General features: G+C 43.4%; 1 protein-coding gene and 1 pseudogene across 2 annotated transcripts in view; one reads left to right on the top strand and one right to left on the bottom strand.

Annotated features, from left to right (window-relative positions):
* The first annotated feature begins 5,709 nt into the window (after positions 1–5,709).
* Positions 5,710–5,977, top strand: LOC101578041 (annotated as a pseudogene).
* A 2,060-nt stretch (positions 5,978–8,037) lies between these two features.
* The window catches only part of Ces3 (carboxylesterase 3), a 14,045-nt gene continuing 6,727 nt past the window's right edge, over positions 8,038–15,355 (bottom strand). The window contains exons 10-14 of one of the 2 annotated variants that reach the window (XM_023709248.1): positions 11,502–11,582; positions 10,222–10,369; positions 9,731–9,880; positions 9,164–9,242; positions 8,038–8,991 (exon numbers count right to left, since the gene is read on the bottom strand). In XM_023709248.1, coding sequence (XP_023565016.1) covers positions 8,796–8,991; positions 9,164–9,242; positions 9,731–9,880; positions 10,222–10,369; positions 11,502–11,582 — 654 coding nt within the window. In that variant the 3' untranslated portion in view covers positions 8,038–8,795. The remainder of the gene's footprint in view (positions 8,992–9,163; positions 9,243–9,730; positions 9,881–10,221; positions 10,370–11,501; positions 11,583–15,355) is intronic. The other variant, XM_023709249.1, reaches the window with a different exon arrangement.

Below are 15,355 nucleotides of genomic sequence, written 5' to 3' on the forward strand. Positions count from 1 at the left end.
TAATATGAATTTCACAGTATTTGTTGTAATACATAGTGGTGTCTTCCAACCAGTTATTCATATTACCAGATATATGCATGTAAAATTGGAAGAAGAAAGAAAAAAATAAGGAAATGTATAAGAAGTGAAGAAGACAAAAAGGATGACCAATTGAAAAAAGGAGACAAAACAAATGAAAGCATTAACTGCTTCTTTCTATAGACCATCAGAAATGCACAGTACAGTTGTCCAAACCATCCTGCTTATGTACATAGATAAGTCTCTTTCCACCACTCCCTCTCTTGTCCTTCTCCTCAACTCAGTAACTCTTTCCTTTTGAATAAGCATATGCCCTTTTACCACTATCTGTTGTACCCTTCAGATTCCATTTTTCTCTTTCAGATTCTCACACTAAGGAGACAATATGATGTTTGCAATGCGGATTGATTTATTTCACTTAAGAGTATGTTCTCTCATTGCATCCATTTACCGACAAAAGATTCAAATTTATCCTGTTTTATAGCTGAATAATACTCTACTGTGTAAAAATACCACATCTTCCTTATCCATTCTTCAGTTGATGGCATCTGGGTTATTTTCAGGATTTAGCTATAACAAATTGCGCTGCTATAAACTGGTTGCACATATATCACTGTGGTATGAAGTTTTCAGTTCTTCTGGCAACATATAATCTTTTAAGCTTTTTCTTGTACCAGAGATCAAACCCAAGACCTTGCATTTGCCAGGCAGGCACTTCTGCTGCTGAGCTATTTCTCCAATTCTCAGCTTGGGCAATTTAATGATTTAGCAAGGCCCTGTCTCATACAAAAGGTAGGGAGGGAAGCTGGGGATATTCTCAGTGCTAGGGAGCAGAGAGTGCTAGGTTCAATTCCTAGTACCATGGATTGGGGGAAGAATAAAAGGAAGAAAAAGAAAAAGAAATAAAGAGAAAGTAAAGCACTGTGTGGGGTAAAAGGGTCCAGTCCTCTCCAAATCTAAGGATTCTCAAGACTCTTATGTAAAATAGTATAATTTTTCATGTAGAAAAACTTAGTTCTCTTTCCCATCTTGCAAGATGGTGGGTGAAAAAACTGAGAAGCCAAACACTGAAGAGAAGAAACCCGAAGCCCAGAAGGCTTCTGCCAGTGGTACTGGTAAAAAGGGTAAGGTAAAGAAGGCAAAAAAAAAAAAAAAAAAAAAAAGCCAAGAAGGGGCAGCCCCACTGCAGCTGAAATCCTGTCCTTGTTAGAGGAATTGGTAGATACTCCCAATCTGCTATGTATTCCAGAAAGGCTTTGTACAAGAGAAAGTACACAGCTGCTAAGTCAAAGGTTGAGAAGAAAAAAAAGGAGAAAGTTCTTGCTATGATCACAAAACCAGTCGGTGGCGACAAGAATGGAGGCAGCTGGGTGGTTAAGCTTTGAAAAATGCCTAGATACTACCCTACTGAAGATGTGCCCCGAAAGCTCTTGCGCCATGGCAAGAAACCCTTCAGCCAGCATGTGAGGAAACTTCTAGCTAGCATCACTCCTGGCACCATCTTGATCATCCTCACTGGGCGTCACAGAGGCAAGAGAGTGGTCTTCCTGAAGCAGTTGGATAGTGGCTTGCTACTTGTGACTGGGACTCTGAGCCTTAATCGTGTTCCTCTACGAAGAACACACCAGAAATTTGTCATTGCCACCTCTACAAAAATTGACATCAGCAAAGTGAAAATCCCCAAACACCTCACTGATGCTTACTTCAAGAAGAAGCAGCTGCGGAAGCCCAGACACCAGGAGGGCGAGATCTTCAACACCGAGCAAGAGAGATACCAGATTTCAGAGCAGTGCAAGGTCAATCAGAAAGTGGTGGACTCACAGATTTGAGCAAAAATCAAAGCTGTTCCTCAGCTCCGGGGCTACCTGCAATCCTTTTTTTGCCTTGACAAATGTAATTTATCCTCATTAATTAGTGTTCTAAATTTCTTACTAAGAACCTAATTAAATAACTTATACATTTTAGAAAAATAATTTTTCATGTAACCTACACATATCTTTCAATATACTTTTATTTATTTGTCCTCCAATATATGTTAAATCATCCCTAGAGTACTTGTAATTACTAATACATGTAAATAGTTGTTAGGCTATGTTGCTTAGGTAATAACAACATGAAAAAAAGTATGTGTATAGTACAGATGGTTTGTTTGTTTGTACAGAGCAGGTTCTTGATAAAGTCCCTACAGTTCTGAGACTGGGTTTGAATCTTCTATCTTCCAGTTTCTAGTCTTGGTGGTAGGCTTACAGGTGTGCACCAGTACATCCAGCTCAGTTTCTTTCATGAGCATTAGTAGTGGGTTCACAGTCAGTGTGGGATTTTTTTTTTTCCCCCAGGGAGATAGTGTTGAGACAGGATCTAACTGTGTAGTTTAGGCCAGATTTGAACTCCCAATGGCATTCCTGTTTCAGTCTCCCAGGTAATGAGATTATAAGCCCAGCCAACAACACAGGGCTTTCAGTGTTTCAGGGTCTCACTGTATAGTCCAGGCTGGACTTGAACTCACTATGGAGCCCAGGCTGGTCTTGAATTTACAGCAACTCTTCTGCTTCAGCCTCCTGAACACTGGGATTAAAGGGATAAGCCACAATGCCTAGCTCAGTGTGGGATATAAAAAGGTAGCAGTGATGGCATAGGGAAGACAGATCTAGGGAAGTAGGGTCTACCAGCAGCTCTATCTGACCCCTGTGTTGACCACTTTTCTGTCTTCACTGTATTCTTCTGCTGAACTCCTTCTGGGTTGTGGCCACATTGCTAGGAGTATGGAATTCAGGCTGCAGGAGACAAAGGAGTGTCTTCCTTCTCTACCCAGGCTTTTGACCAAGTTAGCACCAAGAACCCTAGAGTATAACTGAAAGCACAGGCCTACCAGGGCAAGGCAGTGGAGCAGGCAGACAACATGAGCCCACCCTCCAACCCTGGAGGCCAGGTACACATAGTTTCCCCTACTCCGATGTGCCATTCCTTGACCAATTCTGTGTGGACCTTATGGGCCAGTCTTGCCAACAGGTGGCCTCTGCCTTTGCCACCTCTTCCCAGAGAAGTACCAACGTTTCACCTGATCCATATGGAAAGCAGTTGTGCCTGGGCAGGCACATCAGTGGAGTATGCAGGTCACATATGGCCCCATCCAGTGTGCACATGGGCCCAGGGGACATAGAATGGGCAGCCAGGTCAGCCAGGTACTCTGGCATATCATTATCTTAGGGGTCAGAAGCAGCTCTCAGGAAGCTGGAAAGATTTCCCCCACATATCTTGCTAGAATTTTCTTAAGAACACCCATATTTTTCTTGGTTGCACAAAGGGAAAACAGGCAGCAAAGTGAAATGGGCTTTGAGTTCTGAGTCTGACAGATGTGTACTCCAAGCTGACTTAGGTGCTCACCGTCTATGCATCACCATGAGTGAAGAGGTGCTGGACACGTTCCTAGGTTCCTGTGTGCTATGTGCCAAAGAATTTGATGTGCCATGTGATGGTAAGGAAAAAGCAACAAAGTTTAATTAGGCCAAATTTAATGCTCCTAGTGAGTGGGTCACACCAGTGGAGAGAACAATGGCATGAGTGGTGAAGGTTGAGAGATTTATGGTGTGCCTGATGACAGTGTCTCTCTCTGGGGCTTCCAGAGCTTGACTGACAGCGTGATTGACAGTGCTGAGCCATGTTACCTGTGTCCACTGCACATATCCTTTCTCATAACTCACTCTGTTATAATTGGATGTATGGGATGCAGTTTATTTGCATGAACCTTCAGTGAGCTCTGAAGCAAGGTTATAGTAGACCATGCTGGAGGATGTGGCATACATGCCTCCTGGTTTTGAATTTTGGAGTTTTCCAGGGCAGGCTCAGGGGTCTTTCTTTTCTTGTCTCTGCCTCTAGGTAGTAACCCTTAGGACAAAGGTCTGAGGTCTGGCCCTGGAGCATTACCCAGGTTTAGGTGAGTGGAGGGGAGTGGCCCCATAACTCTAATTATACCACTTATAGTAACAAAATATAAATTCCTTTTTTCTTTTTTTTTATCAGTTAAGTAAAGGAGCAGAGAGTGCACAAATTTCATGAAGCTACCTTCCTAGTAACCCCCAATAAGATAAAGATCACTAGGATAAATACTAGCAAAAGTATAAATAATGGACTGTTTACTTGTAGGGAATATATATATATATATATATATATATATATATGAGGATAGACATACAACTACTCTCACTTAGTTCATTGAGAAGAAAGGTTTGTACTAATATTGTTTAGACAAAGATATCATGTCTGCATCTTGTCCTCTGAATACCCACTGTGAAGAAATCAATATGTAATGTACTAATTATTGTAACTATCCCACTAACCTGACTTGAAATTATTTAATTGCTATTTTATTTTTCTCTTATTACAAGGAAAGGAACAATAAAAATTAGAAAAACTTTTCAAGTGATAATATTAGGAAATACAAGGAAGCCTTTTTTTTTTTTTTGAGGAAGCCTTTTTAATTGTGCTTTTAAATATGTAGATTTTCTTTCTCTCTTCCTTTTTTTTTTGGCCATGTCAACCAACCATGAGGGCAGCGCTTAGGTAGCATGTGGTGCTGGCGATCAAACCATGGTCCTCTGCACCTGCCTAAGCTTGCCTACATAGGTGCTCTAGACCACTGAGCTATTTCACTGGCCCCAATATGTAGGTTTCCAATAATGTAGTTTACATAAATAGACAGAAGAGTATAAAGTAACAGGGCCGGGGAGACAGTGTGATAAGTGCTTGCCTGGAAAGTGCAAGGTCCTGAGTTTAATCACTGGTACTGAAAAAAAAAAAAACTATAAAGAAACATATCCCTACATTGATTAATCACTTCATAATGTCTAATCTCATAAGCTTCTCATTAAGGTAAAGATTACATACACACTGACATTAGCAATATATATCTGCATATATATATATATATATTTATCTGTTTCATCTGGGTATGTATGTACTTTATAAATGTTCACAATGATTAATGGTAAAGCATAGAAAGCAGTATGACATATACACAGATGAATACATAGACCTATACAGATATATACATGCATTTGGTCAAAATATATCTCACTATGCAATTTGTACATAAATTGCTGATTGACTGTATTGAATGGATGTCTGAAATGGCTGATAGTGATGCCTCTTTAATGTTCCTTAACTCATTAAAACTCTATTGTACAGTATCTTTAAGCGTGGCAGAAATACACATTTGACCAACTAAGTTAAAAGTTTTGCCACATGTATAGTGTAGTAAGCACCTTGCATTAATTACAGTATTAATTTAGTAAAACAAGTAGGAATATAAGACATTTAATGAGAACCTATAGTTCTAATCACTATACTCCAGAAAATATTGGCTAAAATACAATAATATACTTCATTGAAGAGACTTCATCTCAATTATTATTTTGAGGGTCAAACTTATAAAGAATACTAGAACTATTGAATGTCATGGGAATTCCTTACATTAAACTTTTTAAAAAAATTTATTTTTATTATTTGTGTGTGTGTGTATGTGTGTGGCCAGCTCAGTCCACCAGGGGGCGGGGCTGGCTGGCATGTGGTACTGGGGGATTGAACCGTGGTCCTTGTGCTTTGTTAAGCTTGTTCTAAGTAGGTGCTTTAGACCACTGAGCCATCTCACCAGCCCTCCTTACATTAAACTTTGAAAAGTTGTCTTGGAGGCTGGAGCGAGGTCTCCGCGCGTGCGGCGCTCTTCGCGGGTCAGGCCAGCTCTCACCCCAGCCCAGCACCATGTCCCGGAACCTGCGCACCGCGCTTCTTTTCGGCAGTTTCTTCTCCTTGGTCGGCCGCCTTCTACCCCATCTACTTCCGGCCCCTAATGAGGCTGGAGGGGTACCAGAAGGAACAAGCTATAAATCGGGCTGGGATCGTTCAAGAAGATGTGCAGCCACCAGGGTTAAAAGTGTGGTCTGATACATTTGGCAGGAAATAAGAAGGCTGTCACCAGTTCTGATTACAAAAGTAGACATCTTCATGCTTTCGATTCTGCTTCGAGTGCAATAAATCACTTCACTGTGGAAGGGTGGCTGGAGAAGAAAACCCTGTCATGCCATCAATAAGAGTACTTGTCATGAAAGCCTGTGCACCAGGATTAGGATTTCCCTTCTTAAATATCAAAAGAACCCTGGAACACATTACACCATTAGGAAGGCTTGCATGATTTGGTTGACTTTCCAAAAATAAGCTGTTTTGTGGGGCTGTTTGCTGGAGATCTGTTTATTATTCAGTCTTTATCGCCTCCGGAACTGCGGTAGGAATACAAGCAACCCGTGAGCTTGAGGAGGTACACGCCCTCTCTGTCACCTTCCAAATAGGACAGTTCAGGGAAGAGCCACCCTGCTGAGCTGCCTTGAAGGGGTCTTTGAAAATATTCAAGTTGATAAAGTTCTTTGAGGACATGGTACTTGCATTGCTTAAGAATAAACAGTTCAGCTGAACTGTCTACCATTGAAGACTGCTCCATGCTGGAAAATAAACAACTAGAAAGGAGGCCAAACTGCACGGGTACATGGGCATAGTACAAATCAGGGTGAATCAACAGAAGTGGAAACCATGTCTATTAAAATGATTTGTTTTTGTTTTAAAAAAAAAGTTGTCTTGAAGTTATCTGCTAAGATGGTTGTTCACAAATTTTATGGGAAAGTTTTTTTTTTTTTTTTTTTTTTTTTTTTAAATAGCGTGAATCTGGGCTGGAGATATAGCTCAGCGGCTCCAGGGCCTGCATGGCAAGTGCAACACCTGAGTTCGACGCTGGGTACTAACAAACTGCCTACCTAACAGAGTAACTGAAGAACTACCGAATAACTAAATGCAATATCATGAATCCAAAACCTGATCCAATTAAGGAGTCACTTATTCGGTCCTCATACGCAGTCTGGCAGGATTACTGATTCACAGAGGGCTGGCAGTTACCTGGTAATCCTCGTTCTACATTGATCAGAAGAGGACTGACGATTATGAGCAGCAGTGTTGGAAAGTCCCTGGACATTCAAGGTTCTTCCAGAAACATTAGCATCAAAAGGCAATTATACCATCAGCTGTAGAAGGGATTGGCTTTCCTTTTTCATTCTTCCAAAGAAGAAAACAAAGCTGAAAGAACTCATGAAAACCATTCCATTTCTTGAGAGGGTAGCGGGTAAACTTGGTCCATGTTATGAGGTTCAAAAATTATCTTGCAGTTTGGAGCCATCGGAATCCGATAGACATTGGGAAGAGGCAGAGTTTTATTATCATCTCTTTCTCCGGAGCCCTTGTCACTGTCACTGCAACTCCTGAACTTGAGCCAGGAGTCCACGCCGCCGGCTCATCCTCTGGCTCCAGGCAACTCAGGGTGCAGGGTGCCAGCAGTTCCCAAGGAGCGCATCATGTGCCAGGGGGTCAGGGCCCCAAGGCTCCTTTTTTTCTCTTAACTGATTTAAAAGGCAATTTTACAAAGTACAGTATCGTGTTTATAACGTTTATTGGTCTGGCAACAGATAGAAATGCCCTCTATTCACCAATGACAGAACAATGGATATGGGTTTTGTTTATGCTGTCCTTTCTGTGTCAGGGGTGGCGAACCTACAGAGTGTGCTGCAGCCAGCTGTTTGCTATCATTGAAAGCTCTAAAAGATTTGTTATCCCTTCTCTATGCAGAATGCTCTCTGTGCCGTCAAACTAGGGGATTCCTACTATCTTCCCAAATCAGGATTATCTCTTTCCAGGGTACCTTTGTGGATGTACAGTACATCCCTATAGGACAGAGGCAGATCCTGCAGACTCTTGTGTGAGATCAATGCATCCAGCCTTATGATAGTGAGGGGCTCAAGTCCTCTGTGACAGGAGAGACTTGCCCGGGCTAATGAGCAGCAACAGCCTGGAGCCTGGTTGAGTCTTAGTGACTGGTTGCTTGCTAGGAGAAACTGGTTGTTTGCCTGGACCTGGTGTGAAGGGACTCAGACCTGAGCTTGTCCTCTTGGAGTCTCTGATCCAACTGGGAGATAATGGCAGACCCAAGCATTGGCACTTGTCTGCTGGGTCTCTGTACAATGGTAGTGCTGAGAAATCAAGGCATAGTTGAAGGTGTGGGAGGCTGGGAAGGCTAGGAGCCTGGTCACCCTCCCCTGACCCTGTACTATTGTATCTGGTGAGAGCTCTGTGGGCTGTGCTGAGCTCTCCCACAGGTGGGGTTCCCTAGCTAGGAAGAGAAGGAGGAGCCTATTAAGGCTGGGAACTTGAACTCACTATCTCAAGGGCCAGCCCTTTATCTGGTAAAGGCCATGTGAGTGTGGGCCTATAGGATTATGCTCTGTCCAGATATTACCAGATCCTGATTTTGGTGTGAATGATGGAGTGGGGTCAGGTTGATTTATATTTTCTTTTGTGAAGGACAAAGATTCCAACAGAGATGGTGTGAGCCTAGTGTGAATTGTTTTGTAATGGTGACATATTCAGGGACACAGGACACAGGAAAGGTAGAAAAGGTTTCCCAGGAGCGAGCTTGACCAAGAAGCTGGGCCATTCTAGGAAGAAAGGGGACAGGGTACTTCATGGAGAAACAGGAACTTGTGAAAAGGTCTAAAGGTGGGAAGAAGCTTGGTGACATTTCTAAAGAGCACCATGCCAGTCCTGCTGTGGTTGATGCTTGAAGGGATATGAGCCAACATCAGTGAAATTTAGGCTAAAGTCTCAACAAGAGTAAAAGGAGGCCACCTACCCATGACCCTGCCACCTGTTGCATAGGCCCTAGTTAAGGAGATCCAGGCCTTGCCTCAGAGCTCCTCTGGGGCCTTCCTGCTTTGCTTCTGTTGTTGCCACTGCCGGATCTTCCTGGGGAGTGTCTCTGTCCAGAACTGCATCTGGGCTTCCTTCAGCTTCTGTCTGACCCGTGGCACCAGGCTGATCTCCAAATATTGCTCCAACTGGTTGAATTGGGGCCAAAAAGGTAGCCCCTTGCTATTGGGGTCCCTGAGCGGAAAGAATGAATGAGGACCAAGGGCTCCTGTGTTGTCCTGTTGGGGGCAGGTCTGAGTTGTCCCAGGCCCAAACCCAGGCTCCAGGTGCTCTCTCTCTCTCTCTCTCTCTCTCTCTCTCTCTCTCTCTCTCTCTCTCTCTTTCTTTCTCTCTCTCACTCTCTCACCCTGTTCGGGCAAAGCAGGCCCACTGGGCCATCATGGTGAGGCTCAGCTGCTTCTCCTCTTCTGTGGCTTCTGGAAAGGCTGGAGGGAAGGATAGATTTGTGTAAGAAGCAGCTGAACCTGGAAATTGATCAAACGTGTTGGGGCAAGGCAGGTTGGAGAATTAAGAACGCCTGAGGCAAATCCACATGGACAAGCTGTTTCAGTCTAGAGAACACCAAGCCCCAAGATAATCCAAGCAACCTGTTGCTAGGCAAAGTGATATTATCTGGCACCAACTTGTGAAATGTATAAATAAATGCCCTATGGTGGCTGAAGCATCTCCTTTCCTCCCATCCCAGGAGAGAGGGAACTCTACTTGACCATAGCTTTTGTCTCTTATCTTTATTTTTCCCATTCTCTCACAGTCCTTCTGCCCTCTGGAAACTTCAAGGCAATTCTGGATCAAAATCAGGTGGGGCCTGGAGGGGACCCAAGGGCCCCTGGTACTGACTTGAGACTTCTGTTTCTACAAGTCCAGACTGGCCTCTTGGAGCATGGAAGCCTAGGGATTGCACACTTATCCTTACCCAGGAGGGTGTCTTCATCCATGAGGAAAGGACCCCCAAACATGAATGCTTCCTCAGCTGCATGGTCAGCCTTCACCCAGGGTGGCTTGATCTTTGCAAAAGAACTGGGTACATGCTGGAATTCGTACAAAAAAACAGGGAGCCCAGAATCTGCAGAGAGAAGTCAAGATTGGAGTTAGGAATTGACAGCCTGGCCTGGTCCTGAAATCTGGGCTACACTAGCTCGTGGTGACATCAGTCCTACTCCTAATAACAATGACGGCATAATTATTAGCAGTAAGCATTTCTGAGCTCTTGCTAAGTGCTGAGCACCCTCTGGATGTTGAACGTATGACTTTTCATTCAGTCCTCATAAGAACCTTTCCACCTGGGGAGGCAGAAGGGTGTGGTGTTCACGATACTGGGGAAATTTGTACACATGTTGTCTATGATGCCCCAGCTCCTGGGCTCAAGTGGGGATGGGTGGGTCAGGTGACCAGAGAAAGGTTTACCTTGGAGATTTCTTGAGAAATTCAAAGTGGGGATGTTGAAGATGATATCACCAGCCAGTTCTTGGAAAGCTTCACGTCTGGCTTGTGCATCTGAGCCACTGCCTAGATACTGGTCTACAACCATGGACATCATCTCAGGGGGCACATTCTGGGACAAGAAGTCAGGGTTAGGTCTGCTCCAGTCCCTCACAAGAAACTTCCTTCATATCTGTGGGCTTATGCTTCAGGGCTCAGTCACCTGCCTTCTTCCCTGGCAGTTCTAGATGGTGTCTTAGCAGGATAGGCTCAAATTTGGAGTCAAATCCTAGCTTGGATTTGGAGTCAAATCCTCTTCCTTGGAGTCAAATCCTCTTCCTTGGTTGTGTGACTGCAGACATGTGGCTTATGCTCTCTGAATGTCAGTTTCTACCTGAAAGTATTGTTTGGCAGCTTATAGGAAGTCCCTAGCACAGAATATGGCCCAAAAGCAGGTGTTCAGTTATCTTGGAAATAAGTCAGAGAATAATACCAGGTGCTCCCTACAGATTCCAAGAGCAGTGCTGAGGTTATGTGAATGGGTTCTGGAGCTCCTGAGAAAGAAAAATGCACTTATATTGAGCACCTCTAGGGGCACTGCAGTGGTCCCTTTTTTAGGCAGGGTCTCATGATATTCTCCAGGCTGGCCTACAACTTGTGATCCTTCTGCCTCAGCTTCCTGAGTGCTGGGATTGCAGGCATGCATGGCCATACGTGGCTCCTGATAGACTTTTCAAATACAGTATTCTTCTTATATGTGCTCAGGTGAGTGGAAAGCATCATTCCCATTTATAGGAATAGACCCCGCCATGTAGCCAGAGGTGGGATTTGATCCCAGCTCCATCTTGTTCCGTATCTGACAATGTGATTGCAACAGGTCTGTGGTCAGACACAGGCTCAAACTTTGCCCTTTCCCTTGTTCTCTGTGAGGCCTGAGGCTGTAGAATGTAGAATGGGGACAATGAAAGGTCCTATTTCACAGAGTGAGGACTGAAGCCAATGAGTGCCTGTTGCAAAGTTCAGCATAGTGTGGTTCCTGGAACATAGGTCATGCTCAGAAAGGGACAGTTTCTTTGGTGACAGTGAGGATAATGATAGTGGTTTTCTTTTGAGAATGACATTACTTCAGATTCTGGGGTGGAATTAAAATTTAGTAGCTGAACCAAGATGCTTGGTTGTAGTAGACAGTTCTGGGCACTGGAAGGTAGGAGCAGAGACTGCTGCATGGGATACCCCCAACCTCTTCCTCCCTCCTGCTGCCTCACCAGATTGGTCAAAGAGGCTTTGAAGAAGTCCAACATCTGTTCTTGGCTCATCTGCTCCATTTTATCCAGCAGACCCAAGGCCTGTGGGGACACCAAGGTGTGTTCAGTTTAACTGACTGTTGTCCCAAATCTACTCCCAATCCCAGGCAGAAAGCATTCACAGATCAGGCCAGGAGCCACATGTGGCTACGTCCCACTAGTCCACAGACTCCAAAAGATAAACCTCAAATTAGCAAAGGATGTGGTGGCTGGGGACAGTGGTGCCGCATACAACAACCAGTAACTGATGGCAGGAGTATAGAGAATGAGATTTTATTTAATAGTTTTGCAGAATAGCATTAAGAACCCTAGGAGCTATAGCAGAAGCCACAGGAAAAGTTACAAAGGTCAAATGTTGGCTTTACATGCTACAATGATAGGAGTACCAGCCTCCAAAAAGCCCTGATCCCTGAGCTCAAATCCTAGCCCTGCTATCTACTAAGAACATGATCTGGTAAACTCTCTGTGTCTCAGTTTCCTAATCTGTCAAGGAGCAAGGGCAATGACCTGCCTTATAAGAATGTTATGAGGAAAAAAAAAAAGAATGTTATGAGGACTGAGTTAATGGATATAAAAGGCCTGACAGTCCTGACAAGGTGGCCCAGTGCTTAAGGCAATGGGCCCTGTCAGAGTAAACACCATGAAGAACCACACTATTTATTAAAGTTCACTTCAATGCCTCTTAACTATTAATCTGTGAGAACAGGAGCAGAAAATTTACAGATGAACAAACAGAGTGTCCTAACCCCTAGTGTTACGATTTATAGCTATATACTCCCACCGTAGCCTCATACGCTCATCAGTGGGGTTTTGGGGAGATAATTGAATCATGGGTGTGTGCTATTCACTGTGGATTAGCCCTCTGATGAGTTCATAGCTAAATGTGATGTTGGGAGGTGAAGCCTAATTGGAGGAAGTGGGTCACTGGAGCATGGCCTGGCACCCTCTATCTAATTCTTTCCTTCTTGATCTTTCTTTGCTTCCTGTTGCCGCACCGTGAACTGTTTATCCTCTGCTATGCCAGTTGAGACTAGGACTGAAACGTCTACCAACTGTAATCCAAAATAAAGCTTTCCTCTTCTGTGTTTTGTGTCTCAGTGGTGAGAAAGTAACTGAGATACTCAATACATGTATCTCAGAAGGTGAGCACATTTGGAGAACATGTTGTTAGGAAGCTAATCCAGTTACATGAAAGTGATTTGATTGCAAAGGAAACACCATATACAAAAATTAACTTCCCAGCTTCTCATGTGGTGTGTACCTCCACTCCCAGCATTCCAGATGACTATAATAAAAGGACTGCAAGTTCAAGCCCAGGCCTGGCAACTGAGTGATTTAGTAAGACCCTGTGTCAAAGCAGGAAATAAAGAAAGGGCTTGGGAGGTAGCTCAGTGTGAAGGCCTTGGGTTCATTCCCCAGTGTTGAAAAAAAAATTCCAATGAATCATAGACCTAAAAGTAAAGAGCCAAAATTATAAAATTGTTAGAAGAAAATAATACGGGACTAAATCTTTGTAATGTTGGATTAGGCAAAGCACAAGCAACAGAACAAAAAAAAAATGAACTTCAAAGATGAAAAAGTTTTGTTGCAAAGGACATTGGCAAGGAAGTGAAAAGGCAACCCACAAAATGGAAGAAAGCATTTGCAAAGCCCATGTCTGATAAGAAACTTGTATCCAGATTGTGTAACTTGGCTGGACAAGGTGGTTCATGCCTGTAATCCCAATGCTATGTGTTCTCCAAGGGTTCAGTGTAGGAAGCTTGATCCACCCATGTGGCAGTGTAGGGGTACGATATGATGGATCTTTAAGCAGTGGGAACTAGTGGGAAGTGTTTAGACACTGGGAGCTTGTGTTTGGAAGAGATTAATGTAGTCCTCACAGGATTCCTGCTTCGTCTTCCTGAGAGCCAATTTTGTTATGAAACAGCCCTTCTCTTTCTGCCTCTCTAGAATGAGGCTGGCGAATATGGAATGAGTGTATATCATTAGTGTCGATAGCAGGTTATTTGTACTTTCAGTCTCTAAAACTGTGAGCTAAAGAAAACTTTTTTATCCCATCCAAGTACTAATCAGGCCCAACCCTGCTTAGCTTCTGAGATCAGATGAGATCGGGCACGTTCAGGGTGGTATGGCCATAGACAAGAAAAATTTTTCTATACAAATTATCCAGGCTCATGTATTTCCTCATATTAGTGGAAAACTAATATATTTGCATAAAAATTTCTACAAGAATGTTCTCTGAGAATTATCTATAATGGATAAAAAGGTGGAAATACTCTGTTATAGATTATATCTAGATGTACCCTCAAAGCCTCCTGTGCTTATAGATGGAGCTTTTGGAAGGTGGCTGGATCTAGGGTGTGTGATTCTGGATCTGGGGTATATAAATGTGGATTATGGCTGCGTGATCACTGGGTAACTCTACTGGATGGATTAGCAAGATTCGGCATGTAGCTGAATGGATTTACTGAAGACAGAAGGCCCACCCTGGGAATGGGAGGAACTAAACAGCAGGCTTTTAGCCTGAATGGGATAAAAGGGGAGGGAAGGCTTGATGATTGCTGCTTTGTGCTTGTCACATCATGAACTGTTTTCCTCTGTCAAGCTAGCCAGCCTTGGAGCTACCTGACTATGAACTGAAACCTCTAGAAATTGTGAGCTGAAATAAATCTTTCTTCTTTTAACTTGTGGGTGTCAGCTATTTTGTCCCAGCAATGAGAAAAGTGACTAAGACACAATCTAAATGTGTATCAACTAATGGATAAACAAAATGTGATATATCTAGTTATACCATTGAGGCCCTGGCCATGAAAAAGAATGAAGGCCTGATACATGCTACAGCTTGAGAAAACCTTGAAAACATCATGAAATAGATCATACTACACAAGACATCTATTTTATATTTCCCTTTCAATGAAATGTGCAGATTAGGTGCATAAGTAGATTTGACAGAAATATATTAGAGGCCAACAGTAGATTAGTGGTTGCCAGTGGTGGTGGCAGAGTAACAGCTAATGAGATCTGGGCTTCTCTCTAATGTAATGCAAATGTATTGGAATAAGCTGTGAAGGTTGTACGACTCTGTGAATATACTAAGATTCACTACAGTCTGTTTTATAGGGGTGAGTTTTATGTTGTGTATGTTATGTCCTAATAAAGCTGGTTTGGGGAGGTTTTTTTTTTTTTTTGAGATGGGATCTTGTTATGTGATCCAGGCTGACTTTGAACTCATTATGCAGCCCAGGATGGCCTCAAACTCATGGCAATCTTCTTTCCTCAGCTTCCTGTAACACTGCACCTGGCTAGAGTAGACATTTTATTTTATTCTATTTTTATATTTTAGGGAAGGGTCTACAGGGTGTTCAGGGTCTCACTACTAGATTGGACTCATAGTGGTCTGCCTATTTACAGCCTCTCAAGAGCTAGAATTGCAAGCAAGTGCCACCACGCCCAGTCTCAATTGAGGTCTCAGTGTGCCCTGGGGGCAGGGACTGGCCCAGCATGGCAGCCCCGGGGATTGTATACCAGCCCCTGCACCTGCTTGCAAGAGTTTTAATCTGCTGAGCTGTTTGGCTGGCCCTTAGAGCAGATATTTTAAATAATGATGGTAAAAACTGTTAAGGTTGCAATAGAAACCTGGAGGCTGACCTGAATTTGGAGGGTGCTATGGCAATGGCCATATGCATGAAGCATGTGGGGGGATGTTTTCATGAGGGGCACTTCTCTTCTCTTCTCTTCTCTTCTCTTCTCTTCTCTTCTCTTCTCTTCTCGTCTCGTCTCGTCTCGTCTCGTCTCGTCTCGTCTCGTCTCGTCTC

The sequence above is a fragment of the Octodon degus genome, unplaced genomic scaffold, assembly GCF_000260255.1.
Source record: "Octodon degus isolate 3935 unplaced genomic scaffold, OctDeg1.0 scaffold00011, whole genome shotgun sequence".
Classification (NCBI taxonomy): domain Eukaryota; kingdom Metazoa; phylum Chordata; class Mammalia; order Rodentia; family Octodontidae; genus Octodon; species Octodon degus.